The 25,388-nt window shown below is 39.8% G+C and overlaps 1 protein-coding gene across 1 annotated transcript in view; it reads right to left on the bottom strand.

Annotated features, from left to right (window-relative positions):
* Positions 1-332: 332 nt before the first annotated feature.
* The window catches only part of LMBR1L (limb development membrane protein 1 like), a 90,240-nt gene continuing 65,184 nt past the window's right edge, over positions 333-25,388 (bottom strand). The window contains exons 7-17 of the mRNA XM_077483339.1: positions 24,735-24,803; positions 21,367-21,431; positions 19,074-19,146; positions 18,080-18,163; positions 15,533-15,609; positions 15,328-15,405; positions 15,141-15,214; positions 11,256-11,346; positions 9,766-9,832; positions 7,077-7,238; positions 333-5,106 (exon numbers count right to left, since the gene is read on the bottom strand). Coding sequence (XP_077339465.1) covers positions 5,051-5,106; positions 7,077-7,238; positions 9,766-9,832; positions 11,256-11,346; positions 15,141-15,214; positions 15,328-15,405; positions 15,533-15,609; positions 18,080-18,163; positions 19,074-19,146; positions 21,367-21,431; positions 24,735-24,803 — 896 coding nt within the window. The 3' untranslated portion in view covers positions 333-5,050. The remainder of the gene's footprint in view (positions 5,107-7,076; positions 7,239-9,765; positions 9,833-11,255; positions 11,347-15,140; positions 15,215-15,327; positions 15,406-15,532; positions 15,610-18,079; positions 18,164-19,073; positions 19,147-21,366; positions 21,432-24,734; positions 24,804-25,388) is intronic.

Consider the following 25,388-nt stretch of genomic DNA (forward strand, 5'->3'; position numbering starts at 1 on the left):
ATCAGTGGCACACTGAAGGTCACCACTCTGCTTTATTCTCCTGTTTACAAGTTTTTACACAGTTCTGTGCAAATCAATACAGCCTGACTGGGTCTGAGAGCTGCTGTGTAGGGGATTATATTAGGCTTATATCAGTCAATGAAGACCATTGATTACTCATATAAAAGTGGTCATGTTACTTCGCTTAGAATTGGGAAAGTAAAAGCTCACTTTAAAATTTTTGTGTAAAAAAAAAAAAAAAACACAGTACTTTAATGTGGTTTCTGTGAATTAAGACCCACGGTTGTTCTTTTAAATGTAATACATACACACAAAATAATCTGACACAAAAAAACATTTTAAACAGATTTAAAAGTAAAATTCATCCAAGATGTATGAAGATTTCATGTGAAAGTTAAACAATTTTACATGGAATGAAAAATTAATACATCATAACAGAAGGCGAGTTATGCAATCATAAAAAAACAAACACACAAAAAAGTATACACAGTCTGCTAGTAAGAGCAGATAATCTAGGGAATTGCAATTATCTGGTCATATACATACTTTTAGGGGGTCCACGCTTAAAAAAAAAAAAAAAAAAAAATGCTGTGCGTCAATCATTCACCCATGCGCAACAATTCTTCACTGTAATTTGCTTAATAAGTTTATTTCCTAGGGTCAGCAGAGGTATTAAGTGGAAGTAATTCAGTATTCTTTCTGTAATACCTCCATCAGAAAAAATACTGCATCCTCACCACTAGATGGCGCTGATGATTCATGAAGTTAATATATTATGCACATTGCCTTGAAGATTCGTTGCGCTTGTGCAAATGATTGATACATTGGCAAAACAAAATTTTTAATACATGGACCCCTGGATCTTCTGTGCCAACTCACAACAACTATTAAAATTGTAAACAAATATTTCTATCGATGTCTAAAGCTAAAACCCAAAGTGACTTAAAAGGTGCTTGCCAACGCTCACATTCTATACAAACATTGTACACGAGCTGTGTTCAGTCACAGAATTACTGCCCACATTAAAACCTTCACTGAACAACATTTAAAAAGAAACTGGGGAAGCTTCAAGCCTCTCTGAAATTCATTCTTTCACAAAAAACACATCTTATTTCATCAAACGCACCCCTACATAGGAAGTTTAAAGTGGAACTATGGCCAGGCCATGGCAATTCAAATCTATACTTGCTTACTCCTAAGAAGCAGTAAAACAAGCCCTCACTGATCTCTGAAGCTGCAGACAATGTGGAACAAATCATCCTACTTCTATGGGAAAATTAAAGTGTAGATGCAGACACTGTTAAGCTATTAATCCTCAAATTTTACAGCATAATCACTTTCATTTTGTCATAGTAGCAGCTTTTTTTGTGAAGCTAAATTGTTCCATAGGGTCTGCAGGTTTCGAGGTTAGTGAGGGTTATGTGAATTTTTACCCTTAGGCTGACCAAAGTTGTACTTTAAGGCTACATGCACACAAGTTTTTTTTGCCCAACAGCATCAAATCCTGGCTTTCATCCACGAGAGGTTTAAACAGTGACTGGACACTGTACCAAGTGGTACTTATGTTTATGGACTATATGCCTTCAGGGGCATAGGCTCCGAATGCAGAATTCCCGATCGCATCCAACCCTAAATGTGAGTTTCACTCAATACAATGTCCAGCCACCACATATTTCAGCTTGTCAAAGATTGACAGGCTGCTGGCAGAAGGGTTGGAACCTGCCCTCCGAGCAGCCAAAAATCCTGGGATTCGATGCTGATGGGCATTGCCCATGTGCATGAGGCCTAAGTTCAGATTGCTCTCTATAAGGCTGTCATCGGTTATCTCCCTGAACAATGAGCAAGGTGAACCCCCCCACCCAAAAAAAAAAAAAATTGGACACGTTTGGTAAACCTCCCTATGCACCCATTGACTCAAGGTGGGCCCATTGCCCCTTGTAGGTCATAAACAGATCTGACTGCTACAAACTATGGCCACTGAGTTATGATTACCATGCTTGGTCTATATCACTATAGGCAGTCATTCCCACTGTAAAGGTTTTAGCATAAGCAACCTGCACAGGAGGCACATCACAGTTTATACAATTAAACATAAACAGCGAGTAGCATAGTGTGTACGCTGTCCTAATGTTCGAATTCTAATATATACTAAAAATAGACTTTATTTTTCTCTTAAATATCTGGTATGTTAGAAGATTTCTGCAGAAAGAATTCAAACAAAAATTGCATAAAAATAGCCGACCTTAAACATGCTCATATTTATTCTAACAACCATCTGCATAACAATTTCTTTTAAGACAACTTTTTTTTTTCGGCTTTACTTTTTAATAGTCACAGTTATAGTATTTTAAGTCTATCTAGCTAGAATATTAAATTTTATCTAGTTTTTCCATATTTGCACTGCTAAAACCAGCACAAAAAGACATTACTGCCAACAACGTACTGGCGATATTAAACTTGTTTTTTTTTTTTTATAAAAACATTGCCTTCTAATACATTAGTACTAATGTGGTCATGTATGTAGTTTGTTCACCAAGAACATCTACTGGGCAGTATATGTAGTGTAACATTTGCAACAAGTGAACCCTTTCCAATAGGCATGCCTAAATTGTTTTTGTCCCCCCATACTAATAAAGTTACATGTCAGATTGTCTGTTAATAAACAATCCATTCATGGCAATTCTGTGATAAATAGCTTTAAAAAGAAAAAAAAACAAAGAAAAAACAAAACAAAAAATTAAATACTGCTTATTAGTGGCATTTGGTGTGCTGCTTAAATCATTAACAACATGTGCACGGATAAAAGTCATTTTTTCACTCTGAAGTCAAGACTTAAAGTGGAGTTCCTCCCATTTAAAAGTCAGCAGCTACAAAAAAAGTGTAGCTGGTGACTTTTAATAATCATACACTTACCTGTCCCTGCGCACGAAGCCCCGCTCCTCTCTGCCCGGCATGCTAACTGTGGCTTCACAGCCAGGTGTCCACTGTGCATGCGCGAGCCACGTGCTGTTAGGCTGGATTCACACCTATGCGTTTTTAGTGCTTTTTGTATTTTGCAGATTTGCACTACAGAACGTGTTCCATAGGAGACCATGTTAAATGGATTGTAGTGCAAATCTGCAAAATGCACAGGGGTGAATCCAGCCTTAATGGCCGGGGCAATCTTCTGGGACTTGTGACGTGTTTCAGAAGATTGGAGGGAGGGGTGATCTTCCTTCCAGTGCCGCAGTGCCAGGGGAGGAAGTGGGAGCTGGATGCCTGTAAAAACAGGGTACCCCCCCCCCCCACCCCAAAAAAATGACAAGCCAAATGTGGCATGTCAGGGTGTCACCAACACTTTTTGAGTGGAACTCCGCTTTAATATGATTATACACAATCATGGTGATGACAAGTCAGGTATGGTGTGGACACTACGTTTTTTTTACTAAAGGTAAATATACTGTTCACATTGCAAAGGAAGTTGCCCTAGAGTTTAGTGAACGAGGTGAAACGCTGCTCAGTTGCATTATCCAACCACATGCCAACAATAATGCTGTTTATTTTCCTTGCACGGATTGGGTATACTTTGCAAAGTAAAACTGCAACACTAGGTGCTTTGGGGAAAATTTCCTTGTGGAGTGGAATTTCATTTACAAAGTGAAAAGTGTATTTGCCTTTAATAAAATCAAGCCGTGCCACATTCTCCAGCATGACCATCTCCATAAGGTACAGATTACTCTGGTCCTACAAAGGGTATTCCTTAAGGGCCCATTCATTCTATCTTTTAGTGTGCGGGCTGGTGTCCATTTTGTTGAGGGATGTGGGGCGATACAGGCTTATGGTGCATCACATAGTTTACTTTTTTTTTTAAATGTTGTGTACAAATGTACTTGCTATTCAGGTCTTTGTACAGCAGTGCAGTGTGATGTGCTGCCCGACCTGTGGTGCCATCCCACGTGCTGCAGAAAAATGCATCGTATAATTTGTACATCACACCTGTGTTGTGCAATTTAAATTGCCCTTGTAGTGACTGGTGTTGATCAGGTGCAGAAAAGCACCAATCATCGCACACAGTGTATCAGGCCCTAAGAGACCACAGAGAGAACTTCAGTACAGTATTCTGCACCTAATGAAAAATGACATTCTGTTGGGTTCACCATGTGTGCTTCATACATAAACAGAGAACAAAGACGAGGCTCTACAATACTGCACTTCTAGATTAACTCTGGAAGACACTGCCTAGCTAACCAATCTAAGACAAACAGCAGCAGGAGAACTATTCACACATTCACAACTAATCCAGCCATAGTTTTACATACTGCTCTAATAATAAACACTTCCAGACAAGATGGAGAAACAAACGTCAACCAGACAACACATACAAAAGACACAAAATGGAGATGCCATAAGAGACGTGTCTCTTGGGCTTCTGAATAATGCTGGTGAATTGTCTCATTGCACAGAGATTGCACACCAGATGAGATGGCAATAGAAAGCCATAAAGGCTGGAGTGGAGTTCATGTAAACAAGCACAAGCAGAAAGGAGAGGACCAACATCCTGTGCACCTTCATTACATCGTCCCTACATGACCTCCTGTGTGAAATTAGTGTTTCCATTGCACTATGAAGAGTTTTGGTAAACACAGGTGGCAAGTAGATTTATTCCAGGACTCCACAATCCAGTTGAAGAACTTATCCATTGTTAAAATACCAAAACAGGAAAAATGAAAGAGGTCACAGGCTACCCCTCTCCTACTCTGTAGCAGCACAATTCATATTCAAGAGTTGGCTCAGATTATTCTGAAAAAGATTCCATTTTGAGGAAACTAATGTTGTCACCCAGGTTCTGGGCCAAAAAAACAAAACTCAAATCTTCTAAATCCATGTGTAGAACCTCCTATAACGTAGGACCCGACCAAGGTTTCCGTTGCAAGAATCCAGAATCCATGCCTGAGACTTCTTTTTTCTCAAATGAGAGAAACAAACGAAGTAGATTGTCTGGCCATTCACGGATTCAGATATCTTGGTGCCAAGTGCACATCACATTGACAGCAAACTCCATGATGGCATATCAGGCCTTGCCTTGGCTGCGAATCCTATTTACAGACAAAGGTAACCTGTCCAGTCCTAAAAGAGATACAGTGTAAAAATTATAAACATAAAAACATTTAAATTAACAGTTTTTACAGTGACATCACCAAATCTCACAAAACTAGCAGCAGTGCCATGACAAGGACAACTAGAGCCCAGGGCGAACATGCCAAACTGCATTCAGTGTACTATGTAGGTACAGTCAACATTTAAGATTTCTTGGCCATTTTTCAGAGAATATGAATAACACAAAAACATTTTTTTCACTAACGGTTAGTGTTTGGCTGAAGCCATTTATTATCAATCAACTGTTTACTCTTTAAATCATAATGACAACAGAAATCACAACGGGGATTGAAGGCGTCAGGGAGAAAATCGCCAACTAAAAAGTATCTGGACCCAATCAGATGCAGCCGCTGTTCAGGTATTTTGACAGCCAGTAGGGGTGGCTCTCAAAATACAATACAATGCACAGTATGGATTGAGGCAAGCTGAAAAAAAATAAAAAATAAATAAAAAGTGTATGGCCAGCTTTAGATATTAAGGAGCGCTGGCTCCACCTGGTGGTCAACCTTAGAGCTACATTTTTTAAATCCGAAATAAAACGTATTGGTTGCACTAGGTTTAAAGTATAACTAAAAAAGGCAAAACTTTACTTTTTAGTTTTGGATAGAGTAGAGAGATATTAGAAGACTTGTCAGTTTTTTTTATTGCCGTCTGTGGAGATTCAGCCTCTCCATTTGTCCCGTTTATCATTATCATTGAAAGTAAAAGTAAGGCTGCGTTTACACTAAAGCGGCTCACAGTTGGGGTCCGGTGCGTCTATTCACTGGTCCAGGTCCGATTTCAGCCTGAATTATTGGCCGAATTGGGGCCTGAAATGGACCAAAAAATGCACAGGAATCCTGGGCAATTCACACCGGAGCGGCTGCGGAGATGTGTGAACCAGCTCCTTAAAGAGCCAGTCAGCCAATCTCCTGCTACGCTAATTGGATGTGGGGAAACAGGCAACCAATTCGCAATAGTGAGAATCCAGCCTAAAATAAAGTAGTAGAGGGGAAATCTTCCAATGTAGTCACTATTTCCTGTGACCTGGGGGTCCCCAAGGAATTCCCTTAATTGGCAGGGAATTCCACTCACTTCCTGTTTGGATATAGGACAGGAAGTGAAGGCAAATCTCCCCAATAGGATACAGATGGTGAAAAAAAAAAATTTGACGGGATATTGCTCTGGTGTTTGGTGACAATAGCCTTATTTTTATTAAAGTGTTACTAAACCTAGTAATATGAAAATGGTTCACCTTCACGCAGACCGCCCCCCCCCCGCCCCCCCCCCCCCGTGCCCACAGCTTATAGCTCTTTTTACATTAAAATACTGCCACTAGATACCTTTTTGGCTGATCTGTATACCACAGTCACATGATAAACCTGAATGTTGAGCGTTCAGGTAGAAGATTTCCACTATAGCCTGTGTCCTCATGCTGTTATGGGAGGCGGATCCATCCACGAATCAAGATGCGACATCCCACCCACACTGTTTTTAGTTTCTGGGCACGGAGGAGTATCATGTGATCTGACTAGCTCTGAACAAGGAAATGTTCTCTCCAGCAATAGTGACCCAACTGAGCATGTGCAGCAGTAATACCCTCACTGTCTTATCTGGCCTTGCCATGAGATCCTGCAGGAGGGGAGATCTGTCCATAGAGGATCAAAGAGCCTTTTTGCACAACGCAGAGGATTAACCCCTTAAGTTCCATATCAAGTACAAAAAGCATGCTATTCTGCACATACAGATTTTACTGTTGTGGGTTTAGTAACACTTTAATGAAAAAAAAGTAAATGGGTCTATCCACATAATGTAACAAGTATACATTTGCAAAAAATTAACACTATACATTTTTTGGTATTAACATTTTGCTTCCCAGCAAGTTTTCTGGGGCAAGCAAGAGTGCGATTCCCAGTTTTCATTCATGCATTCAGTCCTCTTACTCCTTCAGTGATTCTTACCAAACGCACGGATGAGCTCAGCTTGTATAGCCCACGTAAACTTCTTCACCAAGCAGAGTGTGGTGAGGCCAGCAAACAGAATGTTATACAAGAATATCAGGTAAAAGTTCCCAAGCCAATTAAATCGTCCAAAGTCGCCCAGCAGATCAAATCTGGTGATGCCTGAGGGGTAAAGAAAATAAAAAATGAACTAAACTAAAGCACAGGCAATGATATCTTACACTAACTGGAAATAACTTCATCCATAATGAGCCTTGGATTCGGAGAGATTGCATGGCACTTTTAACTCCATAATCCAAATATCAAGTAAGCTGCTTTGCATATGTGAATTTTGCTCTTAACCAAATGGTCAAGCCAAAATGGCTGGTGTGCAAACTGATCACATGTGCAGCAATATGGAAACTGCAGATGAAACAAGGGCCAAGATGTAGCCTTCCTGGCTATATAGTAAGGTATGGTTTAAAAAAGGAACATGACCACTTATATGTGCATACAAACACATGGGGGAAAAAAAAAAAAAAAAAAAAAAAAGAAACAAAAGAGAAAACGGATAGGGCTTTAATCCTTTCGCTTGCCAGGCCTTGTGCTCCATTTTTACCCTCAGGTGGCCAGAACATTTTTAAAAATTTTCCTTTGCTCTTTTATTTTTCACTTATAGCTTCCAAAGTTTGTAAAAGACCCCCCAAACCATATATTTTCTGAAAGCACATGACCAGTAGAATAAAAAGAAGGCGATACTGATTTCTAAGGTACGATATTTGCGCAAAATGTTTATGAAAAATAATATTTTTACATAAAACCCACTAAAATCATGATTAGCGGATAAATACACAGCAAATTTTACAAATGTCCTACTAAAAATAAATGCTTAACCGGTATTGAGTTAATAAAAATTTGTAATTTCTGCATTACGCTTTTTGCAAAATGATGAAAATCGAATGTACGCAAAAATGTAAATATCCAAATTTCTCTAGTTTTCATTTTTTCTTTACAGCTTTAAGAATACGTGAAAGACCCCCACAACAATATATTTTCTGAAAGCATATGACCTCTAGAATAAAAAGAAGGTGCTACTGAATTTTTGGACCCCCCCGTGGTATTTGTTTATCAAACCAATATATTTGCGAAAAAAATACACTAAACCTATTAGCAGATAAACACAGCTAAATTTTACAAAATCCCTGCCAAATCCCTACTAAACATAAAAGCTTAACCTGTATGGAGTTAACAAATAAAAAAAAATTAAACACATTTTTACATTGCACCTTTTTGCAAAATGGTGAAAAGTGAACATAACCAAACATTTCTCAAAAAATCTGGGGGTTTTCATTTTTCACTTACAGCTTTCAGAATTTGTAAAAGTGCCCAGCCCCCAAAACCATATAATTTCTGAAATCACATGGCCAGTAGAATAAAAAGAAGGCGCTACTGATTTTTAAGGCAGGGCAATATTTGTGCAAATGTTTATCAAATTAATATTGTCGCTAAAAATACACTAAGATCATTAATAGTATACATAAACGCAACATAAAAATCCTGCTAAATTGCTACTAAAGCATTGTTCACATATGGCATACTGTCAGCGGACCTGGGAGGGTCTTACGTTGTTTATTTTATTTTTTACCATTTTATTTGGGGGGAGGGGGGGGGGGGTCTCTGATGAGCTATCAGAGGTCTAAATAGACCACCATATCTCTATATTTCATATTCCTTTATCTGTAGCATTTTACATGTTCACAAATTTCACCCCCAGCAAAAAGGTTAAAAAGGTGTAGAGACCTCCTCTCAGAAGGATTGTCTAATCTCAAAACATTGATTTTTTTTTTTTTTTTTTTTTTTCTTTTTTAAAACCTATCATCATGTTAGGGATATAAATAGGTAGGGTTTAGTTTTGCTTCTAAAAGAGAAGTAGAGTTTAAAAAAATAAATAAATAAATAAAACACACACAAACCTTAAACTCACCTAGGTGGATGCAACATCAGATCGATACTGCTTCTGTCCCTACCACCTCTGCAGTGAGCTGCAAAGACTGCTGATCACTTAGTTATCCCCTCTGCTGTAAGAAGAGAGTCATGACTGCCAGTCAACAGCTTTCTGCTCCACCCCTGGAGCACTGGGCTGGCCCAGCTTCCTATGTAGGCATGAGAGTGGATCCCAACTGGACCGGCTGAATAACGTCAGACAGCAGGCTTTAGCTCTGGCTGAAAATGGGTCACAGGAGTGCAAAACTCCTTCACCTCTTAAATCCGGCGCATCCCGGCCCTTTAAGGAGGTTTATAGCGCTGAGAGGCAGGGCGGGCTCAAGTGCACGTGACCACCATGATTAGCGGTCACATGATCAGAAAACTCTTGCAAGCAGCAATCGGGAGCTTTCAGTTAGGTGCATGCAACTGCGCTGGGAGCATGTTCTCAGCACAGCTGTATGCACAGCAATCCAAGCAAATATGCTCTCCCTCGGCGCGAAGAACCAGTTGCCAAAAGGCTGCATATTTGCGCACGGCTGGCGCCAAGGGCTTAAGAAAAAAAAAAAAAAAAAAAAAAAAAACAAACACTGCATTTCACTTCAGGGCCTCCCATGTTTCTTGTTGCAATTTAAATGAAGCAGCTACTATGGTAGGCAAATAGACATTTCCCTAAATGAATGAAAATTGCTTTGCATATTTCTTTTTACAAAGAAAGAGAACTCACCCAATGTTCTGGAGAAGACCGGGAGAGCAGAGCTCAGCACAAGCAGGGACACGCAGTTTCCAATGATCTGATGAAAAAACTTCAAGTTAATAAATGTTGGCACATCTCTGGATAACAGAATAATTCACATCATTGAGATTGGCAACAAAAAGACTAGAGGCTGCAAAAGAAAATTTTAAGAGATTCTGTTTACAGCCATACCAGTAATGAAGGGTTAATACTTACCCTGACTGACACAGGTATCTGTGGTCTTCAAAAGGTTACGCTAGCTAAAAAGTCTTCTGCATCCAATATTTATAGGACTAAGGAATGTCTGGTCAGTATGTGTTGTGGTTTTCACCACTGGCCCCTACATCACTATAGGCTACAGCAGTGACACAGGGTACAAGAATAAACCACATTGGGGCACCCGGCATTTGACATGCCCAGAGGTGGGCTGGTTGCTGAAAATGCATAAAGCACTGCACATGCAAAAGATTTCCCAGCTCCCTCCAGGCAAACTCGCCCTTCGTCTATCAACTGCTGTATGTGCTCCAACTTAGGAAACTCTAAAAATTATAGAATTAGGATCGCAGTATACAGAGGAGCCTTGACGTGGGCACTGGGGCTTATGCATACAAGTGCAAACAAAACCCTCTTTTTTTTAACAAAAACTATTAAGGTAAATTTGGTTGTTTTGCAGGCTGGCTGGTAAACGTACTGGGAAATCTTTGTTTGTGATGTGCATTGCCCTTTCGTGTGCACCTTACCGCTAAGGCTAGTTATAGGTTGGGGTGGCTGTCACTTTTTTGTACTTTTAATAAAGCACTGCCGCTAGCACGCTATGGAAGTGTGACTCAAGTGGCCCGGATGAATAATGTAGATCCTGTTAAAGTCTTCATATCCATGACACTAAGGCTACTTTCACACTAGCTGCATTAGCTAGTTTTAGCTGCGCTTTTAATCCCCGCTAGCAGCCGAAAGGGTTAAAAACACCCATGTTGTGGCGCTTCCCGAAGCACTGCCTATGTATTCCAATCGGCTTTCGCATTCGGGTGGCATGGGAGGTGGATTTCAGGCGCTATTTCTAGCGCTAAAATGCCTGAAAACCAACTTCAGTGTGAAAGAGGTCTAAATAAAAGGACAAAAAAAAAAAATCACTGTGCAAGGCAAAGTGCAATGTGCAAAGTGTAGCCTTTAAAAATATCATTGTGACTGCCCAAAAATTGATGCAAGGTCACAGACCTGTTCTTGTGGACAGTGCTGAGACTCCAGGGGTGCACTACATAAAATATTTCATTAATAATCAATGCTGTGAAAACACTAGACATTTGTAGTCTATAATTGGATGTGTAATTGATGTGTAAAGGGCTGGATCAGCCTGGGTGCTTTACAATTTATAGAATTTTCATGAAGTATTGCTAACCTTTTGAAATTGTAGTGGGGGGGGGGGGGGGGGGGGGACACAGCAAATAAGTTTTGTACAGAACATTACATTGAAAGGTTCTTACTTTGGTCATAGTCGTGTCATGCTTCTGGGGTAAGAGTCTTATAAACAACGGAGAGGAATAAAACCCAACCACTGAAGCAGCCATCAGATAACTAGACTGGAGTTAAGGATGCAATTGATATAATACTATCCATAAAAACACAATTTTTTGAAAGGAAAAAAAAAAAAAAAAAAAAAAAACACATGTACCTTTCAATTTGAAACTAAACAAGGTAACACTTTTTTTTTTTACATTTCTTTTTTCAATGTTAGGTACATTATACAGACAGATATTTCCACTTCCAGCCCAGGCTTATTCTGGTACTGAAAACTACCTAGAATGATATAAATATTTTATATATACACACAGATCTATCTATCTATCTATATATCTCTCTATCTATATATATCTATATATCTCTCTATCTATATATATCTATATATATCTCTATATCTCTCTATATCTATATCTCTCTATATCTATATCTCTCTATATCTATATCTCTCTATATCTATATATCTCTCTATATCTATATATCTCTCTATATCTATATATCTCTCTATATCTATATATATATATATATATATATATATATATATATATATATCTATATCTCTATATCTCTATATCTCTATATCTCTATATCTCTATATCTCTATATCTCTATATCTCTATATCTCTATATCTCTATATCTCTATATCTCTATATCTCTATATATATATATATATATATATATATATATATCTATATCTATATATCTATATCTATATATATCTATATATATATATCTATATATATCTATCTATCTATCTAGAGAGAGAGATCCCAGGGGAATAAAATTGCAGTCGTTGCAATTTTTATGTCATGTGGTATTTGCACAGCAATTTTTCAAACACAATTTTTGTAAAACAAAAAAACGTTTTACATTAATTACCGGTGTTATGGCAGCAAATAACTGGCAAAACCCCGGTATTGCTTTTTTACTATGGGCTATTCGGCATCTGATAAAAGTGGTCCCGCATGGGTGGATTCACCATGGGATCACTGTTGGAGGCGGCGAGAGAGGTGCCCCCTACCCCTGCTTCCCAGTCATTTGATTACCGGAGCTGCCAATAAACCCGGAAGCAATCTGATGCGATCTTTTGCTGGGCAGGAAGATTTTAAGTTAAAAAAAAAAAACACTTTTTTTTCCTTTTGCTTTTAAAATGAGATCTGACATCAAAAATACCTTCTCAATAAAGAGGACCCCTTATGCTTATTTCTATTACAAAGGATGTATAAGGGGATAAAAAAAAAAAAAACAAAAAAAAACCGTGTGTTAAGCCAGAGGTGAAGTATTGCTGCAATCGTTCGCGCGAGACCAATAATGCTAGCACAAGACCTCCTAACTCTAAACAGGTAACTCAAATATTTTTTAAAGCTTCGCCTATGGAGATTTTTTTTTTTCAAGTACCAAAGTTTGGCACCATTCCACAATGGTGCACAATTTTAAAGCATGACATTTTAGGTATCTGTTTACTCGGCGTAACATCACCTTTCACAATATACAAAAAGAAAATTGGGAAACTATTGCATTTTTTTTTTAATTCGTTAATGTGCACTTTTCCCAAAAAATTGCATTTGAAAGACCACTGCACAAATACAGTGCGTCATAAAATATTGCAACGATAGCCATTTTATTCTCTAGGGTCTCTGCTAGAACAAACAATACAATGTCTGGGGGTTTTAAGTACTTTTCTAGCACAAAATACAAAAAGTTCCAGAAAAGGCCTGGTCAACAAGTGGTTAATAAACTCCGAAGGTGTGAAGGTACTGCTGTTGCAAGCCTCCCTTTTTAGTGGATGACGGTCGGAAGGTGAATGCATGAGCTGTGTGTGCAGGTGTCAACCATTTCAACTCTGCATGCCGATCATCATAGATGTGAGGCATTGAGTTTTGGTGAGTCATTGAATCTACAATGAGGGAGTGGTGGTCACGAGCACAGCATGAAGGAGGAAATTATTTGAATATATTTGGACACTATTGACGATTCATAATACACACTGCTGTGGAAGATTTTTTTGAGCCTTTCATTTGCTTCTACTTTTTACTTTCTTACAAAATGTTAATAGGGTATAGTTTGACTCAATTGTAAATGTATTCTTATATATCTATATTGGTGATATGAGGATTTGCAGCACCACTTAACGTCTATCAGAAAAATAATCGTGGAACCTGCTAGACATCCAGTGTCCTTGTAACTTCCTTTGTACTTAACTGAAAGTTCCAAAGTTGGTGATATATAGTGTGTACTCAGGATGGTCTGGAGTTGAGCAGAGTGATCCAAGGCTCTGTTCAGGGACGAATTTTGTTTAAAGTGGTTGTAAACCCTAGAAACCCCCCCCCCCCAAAAAAAAATCTGCAAGACAAAAGGCATAATGAGCTAGCATAGCATACTAGTTCATTATGAATTACTTACCTGAGATCGAAGCCCCTGCAGCAGTCCTCTTACACCACGCCGGCAGCCGTCATCTCTCCTGGAGTTACTTGCTTCAGTGCACATGTGATAATGACGTCACCACATGCAAATACAGGGGATATCTTCTAAACCGTAATTATAGGCTTACCTGTAGCAAAGTGTGTGTTGTACAACCACTTTAATTTATTCATAAATATTGAGCTTGGTATAAACAGTTCAATATCAGTGTTTCCTGATGATACAAAGTTTATTTTTTGCCTTGTTGGATAAGCATAAATGGAAAAGTTTGGCATTCAGGTTAACTATGCTTTCATTACGTTGCATCTGGCAACACGACAGTAAGGCTGCTTTCACATGGAGTTAAAAAAAAAAAAAAAAAAAAAAAAGCACGTGAAAAGCTCAAGAAAAATGCCTCCATTTAAAATCAATGTGTTCTCACTGGGCAGTGCCCTTTAGTTATGGTGAAAAAAAAAAAAAAATCCTGCTTGCAGCATTTGTGGAGCATGTTTAGAGGAGTTAAAAATAAAAAACGCTCCTCCCCATTGAAATTAATGGGAACCGCATCAATCAAAAACACCCCACTAAGCGGTTTTGGTGCAGTTTTTGAGTCACATCCTATAAAAACCGCACTGCAAACACTACATAAGCACAGCAAAAACACTCCATTAACGCATAGATGTTTTACTGCCAGTATTGAAGCAAACCAATGTGAAAGTGCCCTTAGGGTTTCAACATGACCATTGCCTCAGGCCTCTTGCAGTTTTCAAAACCAAATATGTAAGGCCTCTTGCACATGATCATAAAACAGTATAGGCATACAGTGCAAAATATCTGTTGTGGCACCAGGGAGCCACAGCTGCAGTGTATTTTTCTTTTTAGGAATGCATTACCGATAACACCAGTTATAGCGGTTATGCAAGCAAAGTGTTTTCTAGAATCCATTCCTATCAGAAAAACATGTTGCAGCTGCAGCTCCCCAGCACACATTTTACAATGTACGCCCATACCTTGTTCCTTTAGGGCCGTGTGCAATTGCCCTTACATATTAGGCTACCTTTACACTTGTGCCTGCATACATGTAGGAGCGATTATAGTCTTAGACCCCTTTCACATATAAAAAAAGCCTGCAAAGCGCCCTGAAAGAGCAGCTCCATTCACTCCAATGTGAAAGCCCAAGGGCTTTCAGACAGGAGCGGTGCACTGGCAGGGTAGAGAAAAAAAAAAAAAAAGGCCTGCTATCAGCATCTTTGGAGTGGTGAAGGAGCGTGTGTATATCGCTCCTGCCCATTGAAATCAATGGGGCAGTACGGCTATACCGCCGGCAAAGTGCTGCTGCAGCAAGTGCTTTGTGGCCGCTCCCACCCCATTGTGAAAGGGGCCTTATGTATAGGTAGCACACTTTGCTGGAAACTGTACCAAGCAGATGGAAATGCATAGTAAAGGATACAATATAAGGATGACTTGTACAGCTGCTCCGAAAGGACCAAAAACAGAGAAAGAGACCTTCCCAAGCCGTGAATCCTGGAAAACATAACAAAAAGGGTACCAAGCTTAGACCACAAACAGAAAAAACAGGAATTAAGTGTCAGAAAACTGATAAATACAGAGGATGATTTAAAAGTTATATGGTATACCTGCATCCCCTTTGGCATGGCAGCTTCGTCAATTAGAAGTTCCAAGACATGGAAGCACACAATCAGTACAGAGATACCCTGCAATAATATAAAGATACAGAATGTATACAGTCTGAAACTGTTCCAGTACTAGTTCTCAATTATGCAAATATTAAAAGACCATTTGTGGAATTCTTAATCTGTGGCACAAAATAAAATTACTCACAGTGAGTGCGAGGAGCAACAGCATGGCTAGAGGGTACACCAAGTTGCGCTGCCATGGTGAGGCCTTCCTTCTCTTCTCTGCAACAAACAAACTGCCAACTTTAGCATAATATTAGAAGCCACAGACATTCAATTCTACTATAAAGATAGCAAAGAGGCCTACAAAAACGAGCAGCTTACAAACGAGGTGGTATCAGAAAGTGTCTTCATGCTGAAAACAGCAGACACTAGGTGGCACTATAATACTGCTATTGTGCACAATAGAAGACCACTTTTCATTTTTTTTTCCCCCTCGCACTTGCTTATTGCTGTGCTGTAGGTGCCAGGAGAACGTAAAAAATGTTGTCCAAAATGTTAACATACAAACACAATTTTGGAGTTTTGCAGTTATTTAAAAAGGAGGCAGCAACACTAAATTAGCTTCATTTACATACTTTATTTTCTCACTAGGTTATTGAGTATATAATCTTTTTTCTTTTTAATATTTTCTGGAGCATGGTGGAAGTTGGTTTTAATACTGGAGAAAAAAAATTTTTTTTCCTAAAATGTCACACCTGCAAAAGCCAGCTGCTGAAAAACATCCTTACGTAAAATATATGGAGAGGTGGTGTGACACACTGATCTCCCTTACTTCATCTTTTTTTAGATATTAGGGACTGGCCAGGATAAATTGAATGCAACCATTTAACGCTCCCTGAGAAAACGCAGACGGAGAAGCCATGGTCAGGAAGTGCTTAGAGACATACAAGAATTCCTTGATCCAGCTGTAAATGGCTGGAGAGGGATGATAGTCACTGATGTCAACAGAGACCTTCAAGCTGTCCACAGCTCTAAACACACCATAAAATGTCACTTTGTATAGGAACATGATTACATCTAGTCATAGAACATTGCATAGGCGTTTTCACAAAGTACATATCACACCCTAGACCAGTGATGGCGAACCTTGGCACCCCAGATGTTTTGGAACTACATTTCCCATGATGCTCGACTACACTGCAGAGTACATGAGCATCATGGGAAATGTAGTTCCAAAACATCTGGGGTGCCAAGGTTTGCCATCACTGCCCTAGACCATTTGTGATGAAATGTTGCATAGATGCCATAGAGCAGCCTTTTCCAATCAGGGTACCCAAGCATCGTGGAGTGCCCTTCAGGTCTCTTCAGGGATACCTTGGCAAAAGACCTACAAATTGCCCAAAAATTGTATACAAGCCAGCAGGTGGATAAAGGCTGCCTTTTAGTGTCACAAGGCCACAGGTTTTCATTGTGTGACATTACAAGCTTTATCCGCCGACATCCTAACAACCAAACTGGCATAGCATTCCCTTGTTTACCTTTTCCCTGCCCCCCTTTCCATCAGCACAAATATCACATTAGCTGAGTGTGGGAGAGAAAAGTGAATCAGAAGAGAAACATTGGAAAACTAGTCAATATCAGTCTGCAAATGTGTATTTGCTTTGGAAGATTAAGGCTTCATGTACACGGGACATTTTTACAACCTCTCCTGAATGATTTAAAGCGGTTCTGCACCTAAAAAAAAAAAAATATTAAAAGCCAGCAGCTAATAATATTGCAGCTGCTGACTTTTAATAAAATCACACTTACCTGTCCCAAGGTCCAGCGATGTCGGCGGCAGATGACGAGCGATATCTCGTCTCGCTGCTGCCCCCGCCGCCATCCTCTGTCAGGGAATCGGGAAGTGAAGCATTACAGCTTCACTGCCCGGTTCCCTACTGCGCATGCGCGAGTCGCGCTGCACGTCTCTTATGGTCCCCCGCTGTGTCTCTGGGAACTGTGCGTTTCCCAGAACACAACGGGGGGGGGGGGGGGGGGGGGGGGGACGGAGCGTCTGCGGGGGTCTGCCCGGAAGTGGGTGCAGATACCTGGATTATCCAGATAACTGCACCCCCCCTCCCCCCTGAAAGGTGCCGATTGTGGCACCGGAGGGATCAGATTAGCGGAACTTCCCCTTTAGGGCGAAGAACCGCTTTAACTCAACAGAGATAGATAGATATACATACATACATATATATTTTTTTTTTTAATGGCCAAAAACGCCTGGAAACCAAACGCGGCTAAAGGCGGGTTACCGCGTTTGGCGTCTCAACCCATTTTTTTTGCTTTAAAAGAAACTGTTAAATGCAACTGCCTAAAAACAGCAATAAGCGAGACTGTGTATATGGTCACATAGGATAACATTGGATGCGTTCAAGGGCCGGTGGAAAAAAGCATCCAACTGCTGCCGAATGTGCATTTAGCAGAGTCCCGTGTACATGGGGCCTAAATCACCTCTAACGCTGGATGTCCGACGTGTGTGAATGTTGCAGCATGATATAAAACTTTAGTTTTTTTCATTTTAGAATGGGATGCCTTGAAATTGTGCTGAATTTTAAAGGGTGCCTTAACTGAAAAAAATAAAAAAAAGTTTAGATACCCTGCCGTTTAGCATTAATGGCATGCAATGCACAAGTGTATTAAAATTTGGAAAAGTAATAAGAATAAAACTGGTAGAACATTTATAGAAGGTCAGGCCAAGATTTCCCACCTAATGCGATTCGCTTGCTCTTGATGGTGAGAAGCCTCGTTTGTAAAGCCTCCATGTTAAGATTTAGCCAGCATGAAGCTTTCGCTGTAAATAAAACATAAGAAAACAGTGTAGAGAGTTAAGCGAAAGAACATAGGGGAGGAATATAAAAAAACAAAAACGGAATCTTATGATTAGAACTGCCACCGCAGTTTCCCTGCAAACATGTAGAATACTTCAGTAATGTCAGTCTCCCTTTACTACACTATGACGGCCCTTGGCTGCTGTAATGAAGTGAATCTTGTCTGCAAATAATATCCAGACACACTGAAAAGCAAAAAGGTAATAGTCGCCTGCTTTTTGAACATAAGCTCCCCATTTGTTTGAAAGGAGGGTTGGGTGCCTGTACTACCTTTTTGGATCGCCTTTCTTCCACTTTAACCCTTTTGTGCCGACCACCTCCCAGCCCGTTAAGAATTCTAAAAGCTGGGAGACGGGCATTCAGAACATGTGATCGCTGTGATTGGCTGTCACGTGATAGGAAAGCTCCCTATCGCAAGTATTATTATTCACGATTTATATAACGCCAACAGTTTGCGCAGTGCTTTACACTGTGGGGGGGGCTGGGACAGCACAATTACAATACAATAGGGACAGGAGGGCCCTGCTCATATAGCTTACATTCTAAAGGGAAGGGGTGGTGGTACAAAAGGTAATAGATGTGAGCAATGATTTGATGGGGTTAGGAGCTTACTGATCACCCGTCGCCTACTGTGATGGGAGCTCACTCTGTGCGGCAAGTTGTTTTAACAGGGCCGCATATGTGTGGCTGGTGCCAAGAGGTTAATAAAATCTGCAACTTGGAGAAAGTCCCTTTATTACTAAACAAAGAAATACCCCTGGTGCCAACAACCTAAATAAAAGGCAAAGGGCAAGGCTCTTGCCATTAAGCACTGTTCACATATCTCCCCCTGTAACAAGATAAGAGAATATCGCTGCAGCAAACGATACTCACTGGATATTTTACGTAATATGGCTGCCTCCTCAAATGCAGTACAGCTCATCTGCTCCTCCAAGTTCTCCAGGAGCTGCAAAACAAAAATGTAATGTTTTTAACAAAACTCCAGAATAAGCTTATACAATACTTGAAAACTATTGTGGATATAAAAAGCAAATAACAGTATTAAAGCAGAACTATGGACACGTAACACTAAACATAATTACCAAAGAAAACTCCCACAATTACTAAACTATTTTGATTTTCCCTGGGAACCCTTTGCACCCCCAATAACTGCAGCAAAGCACTGCCAGGAGCCATCTTTGAATGCCTGCCCCCCTCCGCTTGCTGTAACTGAAGACCTTGGCATAGTGAAATCCTCAGTCTGGCATGATCAGCAATGAAAGTGAGCGGGGCACATGTGCAATGCATACCCCTCTGTCAGCATTGAAATAAGGCAGGATATGGATTTGTGAAGAAACTGCTAAACCCAAAATAGCACAGTGAACTGAGCAATGCATGGGAGATTTTTTGAGAGTAAGGCTCCATTGCACGTGTGACTTGTCCTGCAACTTTGGACATCAAAGTTGCAGGACAAGTCGTTCCCCATGTTTTCCAATGATACCCATTCATATTTGCACGCAGGACATTTAAAAACAGCCAGTAGCTGTAAAAAAAAAAAAAAAAAAAAAAAAAAATATTATATATATATATATATATATATTATGTGTTAAGCCGCATTTATGGGCTTTTTACAGTTAAAAACACTCCTTATAAGACTTCTAATAATGCCAAAAGCACCTAAAAGCTTGTTGCGTTTTGCCTTTTCTTTTTTTTTTTTTTTAGATCAATAGCCTCTGCTCCTGGATGCACAGGCTGCTTTTTTTTTTTCTTCTACTGGTCCTAAAAGCTTACACCTCCAAACGTTTATCTGAGCATGGACACATAGGCCAACGTGGAGGGGTGTTTACCCACTTCAGCAGATTTTACCCCCTTCCTGACCAGAGCACTTTGAGATTGGGCACTGTGTTGCTTTAACTGAAAATTGCACAGGTGTGTGTAAAATTATATTATATTATATATATCTATATATTCCTCAGTTTAGGCTGATATGCATTCTACATATTTTTGGCAAAAAATTTTTTTTTATAAATGTATATTGATTGGTTTGTGCAAAGGTTATAGCGTCTACAAAATAGGGAATAGTTTTATGGCATTTTTATTATTAATTTTTTTAATTATTTTTTTAAATCAGTAATGGCGGTGACATTATGGCAGACACATTTGACACTATTTTGGGACCATTGTCAGTTATACAGCGATCAGTGCTATAAAAATACAGATTACTGTGTAAATGAAACTGGCAGGGAAAGGGTTAAAATGGAAGTAACCTCCCCTATCGTTTTCAGCCAAGGAAGCTGCCATCTTTGCCTCTGTTTAATCTTCAACTACTATGGTACTGCACATGTGATTCGTTATGACACCAGCCATTGGATGGTTTGATAGTTTGGCTGAGAGCACAGCCAATGTGCAGTTAGCATTCCTGGCATGCCTTTTTTTTTCTTAACTGTTTAAATCGATGGGTTTACTTCCACTTTAAACACTAGGGGGCGATCAAGGGGTTAAGTGTGTCCTAGGGAGCGATTCTAACTGTGGGTGGGCTATCCACTCACATGACAGGGAGCAGTAATCCATGTCATGTCACTAGTCAGAACGGGGAAACACCTTGTTTACATAGGCATCTCCACGTTCTGTGGTTCCGTGACACGATTGCTGGGACACCGGCAGACAGTTCACGAGCTCACGCTGTACGCAGTGAGCGCACGTGCTAGCCACGGCAATTAAAGGGGACGTACAGGTATGCCCATTTGCCCACCACTGCCATTGTGCCAACTTATATCAACAGGCAGTGGTCGGCAAGTGGTTACAGGCAGGAAAAAAAAAAAAAAAGACACCCCTAACAGCAGCTGTAAAAACCTCCTTTGTGCACGAACCCTTAAAGTTGCAGCAACTTCAAAGTAGTTCATACACTACTTTGGTCTGACTTTCATCCAACTTAAGGGCCATAGACTTCAATGTTAACCCTCAGAAGGTTATACAATTCAACAAAGTCGTATTCAAGTAGCACCTATCCAAAGTTGCATCAAAGCTGCACTTCAAAGTCGGCGCAACTTTGGAGTCGCACAAGCATGAATGGGGCCTTCAGCTCTGTTTTTCCTTCAATTCATCTAAACAATATTTTAACAAGAGGGATGAGGAAAATTATCTTCATTAAAAAGTCATCATCACTAAAATCAGAAAAAATACCTACCCGAGGTTTGACCAATAGCTTTCCAGTCACAGAGAACATCCGGGACAGGCCCAACGGAGTGCACACTGCAGAGCCAAGCAAATAGTTAGTTACTGTGCACAGGCAAACAAGCTTGACGCAAGACTATGCCAGCATATTAGGATGGGGATTATCGCACTTCCAGATACTGCAGATTTACTTGCCACATAATACTAGTGCAATGAAAGGAAAACAGATATCACAGTTATCAGAACCAGACACTTGGACAAAGACCAAAAGCAACCACCACTGCAAGAACAGACACTGCTCATTACTTAACCTGTCCAGATGTTAACTTGTAAATCCTGTGCCAAAGATGCCAGTGAATCCTATGTATGTGAATGGTACAGGAACCCGCAGCGCGTTCCTGTGCCATGCCCGATGTAAACTGGCCCCAAATCATGTTTGGCATCATGCATGCTAACAGTTTTTTTTTTTTTTTTTATAAATGTCAACATTTAGTTGCACTAAAGAAAACTGTAATCAGATATAAACATATGGTAAAAAATACTCTTCTGTAGGTCTATTCTGCCAAAAAATCTTTGCCCCTGCTACCCTGTTTCGCAGAAAATAAGACCTAGCGTGATTGTCCGGGATGGCTGTAATACAAGCCCTACCCCCCCAAAAAAATAAGCCCTACGCTGAAAATAAGACCTACAAGGACTTTAACTAGGGCTTATTTGGGGGGTAGGGCTTATATTGCAGCCATCACCGACAATCACACTATTTTGTTTACTAAATGTAAACCGACAGCCACGAATGTTCAGGAAAGACTTAATCTCAGCCAGTCCAACAGAGCAGAAAGACAACCCCAGAAAACCTGAGTGATAAGGGGGAGCAGGGACGTCATTTCTCTGGAGGTGCCCAAGAATATGTTAGTTCTGCTTTAAGCAAAACTTGGAAATTCTAACTACTGTATGATCTCAGAGGACATCTCATCTCCAAGTGTCAGAATCGGGGTAAGCAAAGTTAAATAAGAGGACAAAATACAAATCTTTCATGGTTAAGCCAACACAACTAAAATTGCCCAAGGTTTATTTTTCAGATTCCTGCAAACCCAATTATCACAGAAATGCTGTGCTGAGATAGATAGATAGATAGAAGTTATTAATGCTGGTTTCTCCTGAAAGTGGGATTTTCTCGTTTTTCACTGCCGATCCAATTACTTAAATTCTGTGCGGATCTCAGACTTGGAAAACACGTGCAGACTAGTACGGATTTGAGCGTTTTCTGGGTCAGACATTACAAGAGATGCTTTTTAACATTTTCTCTCAAAAAATATAAAATAAAGGCTGGCAAACAAACGCAGGCCTAAACTATGGGCAAAATAAATATGACATGATGCAGTCTCTCACTAGCATTAACACATTTTTGTTTACTCACAACCAGTTTTGTCGCCATGTCAAAAGTATCAACTATACAGCATTTCCACGACTTTAATATCCATTTACTACTACAATTTAAAGTAGGGTACACACTAAGAAAAACGTGGCGAACATTCATCTGATTTTTCTCGATGTTTCACAACAAATCGGAACAGATGATCGAAAATTCTCATACGACAAAGGCTTTTTTGTGTGGTTTATCGTTTCTGATCATGCGCATTCTCTTTTCTGATTTTACTTGTAAGAAAATCGTTGTGTTCCCATACAAGAAAAATGTTGGCGTTGGTCCCTTTGGAAATTTTAATACAAAAATTTAGAAATTGGCTTTCCAAAGTTGTGTACACACTATACGAAAATAGTTTGGACCAAAAATGTCTGCCCAATTTTCTTATAGTGTGTACGAGCCTTAAGACTCCAGTTATTAAAGTGCACCGTGCCCAGACTATAGATATTAACCCATTTACATACTTATAACAAGTAATAAAATAGGTTTAAAACAAGCCCTTACTCACCTCTCTAGCTGTATGTACTATAATTTTCAAAGATTCTAAAATATCACAAAAGACTCTGAAGTCAGGTTTAAGCAGGTTTCTAACAGCCTAAAAGTATCTACTGTGTGTTTATATTGGAGGACTGGACTGCCATGATCTGCCATCAGATCAAAAAATAAATAAATATATAAAGGTTTCTGTTGTAAATTTAAAAATACATTTCGCCACAATGCGTATAGATACAAGTGTGAGCAAGGGCTTATTTTAAACTTGTTTTACTGCCTTGGACACATGCAATGCCACACCAGGCTTGTCCACTTTGGCCAACAAAATACTAGGCACACATTCTGCTCAATTCGGAAAGTCCACGGAATAGAATAGTGGATGTCCACACTTCAGTAAAACATACTTTTTTAATAATGCAAGTCCATAAAATTATGTACAACAGGAGTAAGACTTGAATATCACAATAGCTAGCTCTTAAAGTGGAGTTCCACCCAAAAGTGGAATGGTCCACTTTAAAGTGGAAGTAAACCCCCCTATCCTTTTCAGCCAAGGAAGCAGCAATCTTGGCCTCTGTTTAATCTACAACGGCCATGACGCTGCACATGTGATCAGTTACACCACCAGCCATTGGATAGTTTGACAGTTAGGTTGAGAGCACAACCAATAGGAGTGTTACATTTCTGTCATGAGCCGGAAACACCATTTTACGGATGGGTTTACTTCTGCTTTAACTGACATGCCACATTTAGCACCTAGTTTTGGGTCGTCTGCGACCTCCTCTCTTTCCCCAAAAGGGGGGGGGGGGAGAGACCACCTGTTTGCTGTAACTGCCTAAAAAGCATTAGCCTGAACTTTGGCTTAAATTTTATAGTGTATTTAAATTTGCCAGTACACCAAACACTCCTCTCCCTGAGAATGACAACACTGTTGTCCAAAGATGACCCTGTGCACCTTCATACAGAGTGGAGGCACTCTAATACAGGAAGTATGTTACTTGTCAGATCACCAAAGGAAAAACTGAGGGAAAAAAGCCTAAAACAATGAAAACGAATGCAGCCACCACATCTACAGATTGATAAGCTGTAATATTACTTTTTTGGGTTTAATGCCACTTTAAACCATATGAACAAAAGCTGATCATTGTAAGCAATCCTAGTAAAGCTTAAACTGTGGTATAAAGTGTAACTGTCATTTTTATTGGCTAGTTTGACTTGTTACAGAAGTGGAAACTGATCTACTGAAAGGATAAATAAGTAACTATGTTATAGAGGGGGCTCCAACTACAAAAACAGATGTGTTCATGCGTGTGACAGACTGTATGATAGGTCATTTTGCCTATAGTTTTGTTTGAACTTTTAGCAAAAGTTATGCTCTTGGTGAACATGTTCAGCAAGAAATAAAGTGCATTCCTATATAAATCCTGGTATCCTTATCCTGCAGGATGCAGCTATTGTGCTGTAATACTTACATAACAGAAGAAGAACTCCGAACAGAGAGATGCCCGAGTAGAGGTATGGTAGGTAGTATTCCCACAGATCTGAAAGAGAAAAGCCATAATCACTCATCAGGAGGAGGAGGAAGAGGAAGAGGAAGAGGAAGAGGAAGAGGAAGAGGAAGAGGAAGAGGAAGAGGAAGAGGAAGAGGAAGAGGAAGAGGAAGAGGAAGAGGAAGAGGAAGAGGAAGAGGAAGAGGAAGAGGAAGAGGAAGAGGAAGAGGAAGAGAAGAGGAAGAGGAAGAGGAAGAGGAAGAGGAAGAGGAAGAGGAAGAGGAAGAGGAAGAGGAAGAGGAAGAGGAAGAGGAAGAGGAAGAGGAAGAGGAAGAGGAAGAGGAAGAGGAAGAAGAGGAAGAGGAAGAGGAAGAGGAAGAGGAAGAAGAGGAAGAGGAAGAGGAAGAGGAAGAGGAAGAAGAGGAAGAGGAAGAGGAAGAAGAGGAAGAGGAAGAAGAGGAAGAGGAAGAGGAAGAGGAAGAAGAAGAAGAAGAAGAAGAAGAAGAAGAAGAAGAAGAAGAAGAAGAAGAAGAAGAAGAAGAAGAAGAAGAAGAAGAAGAAGAAGAAGAAGAAGAAGAAGAAGAAGAAGAAGAAGAAGAAGAAGAAGAAGAAGAAGAAGAAGAAGAAGAAGAAGAA

This window comes from Lithobates pipiens, unplaced genomic scaffold (assembly GCF_037356315.1).
Source record: "Lithobates pipiens isolate NorthernLeopardFrog02 unplaced genomic scaffold, aLitPip1_a1.2 Scaffold_16, whole genome shotgun sequence".
Classification (NCBI taxonomy): Eukaryota; Metazoa; Chordata; class Amphibia; order Anura; family Ranidae; genus Lithobates; species Lithobates pipiens.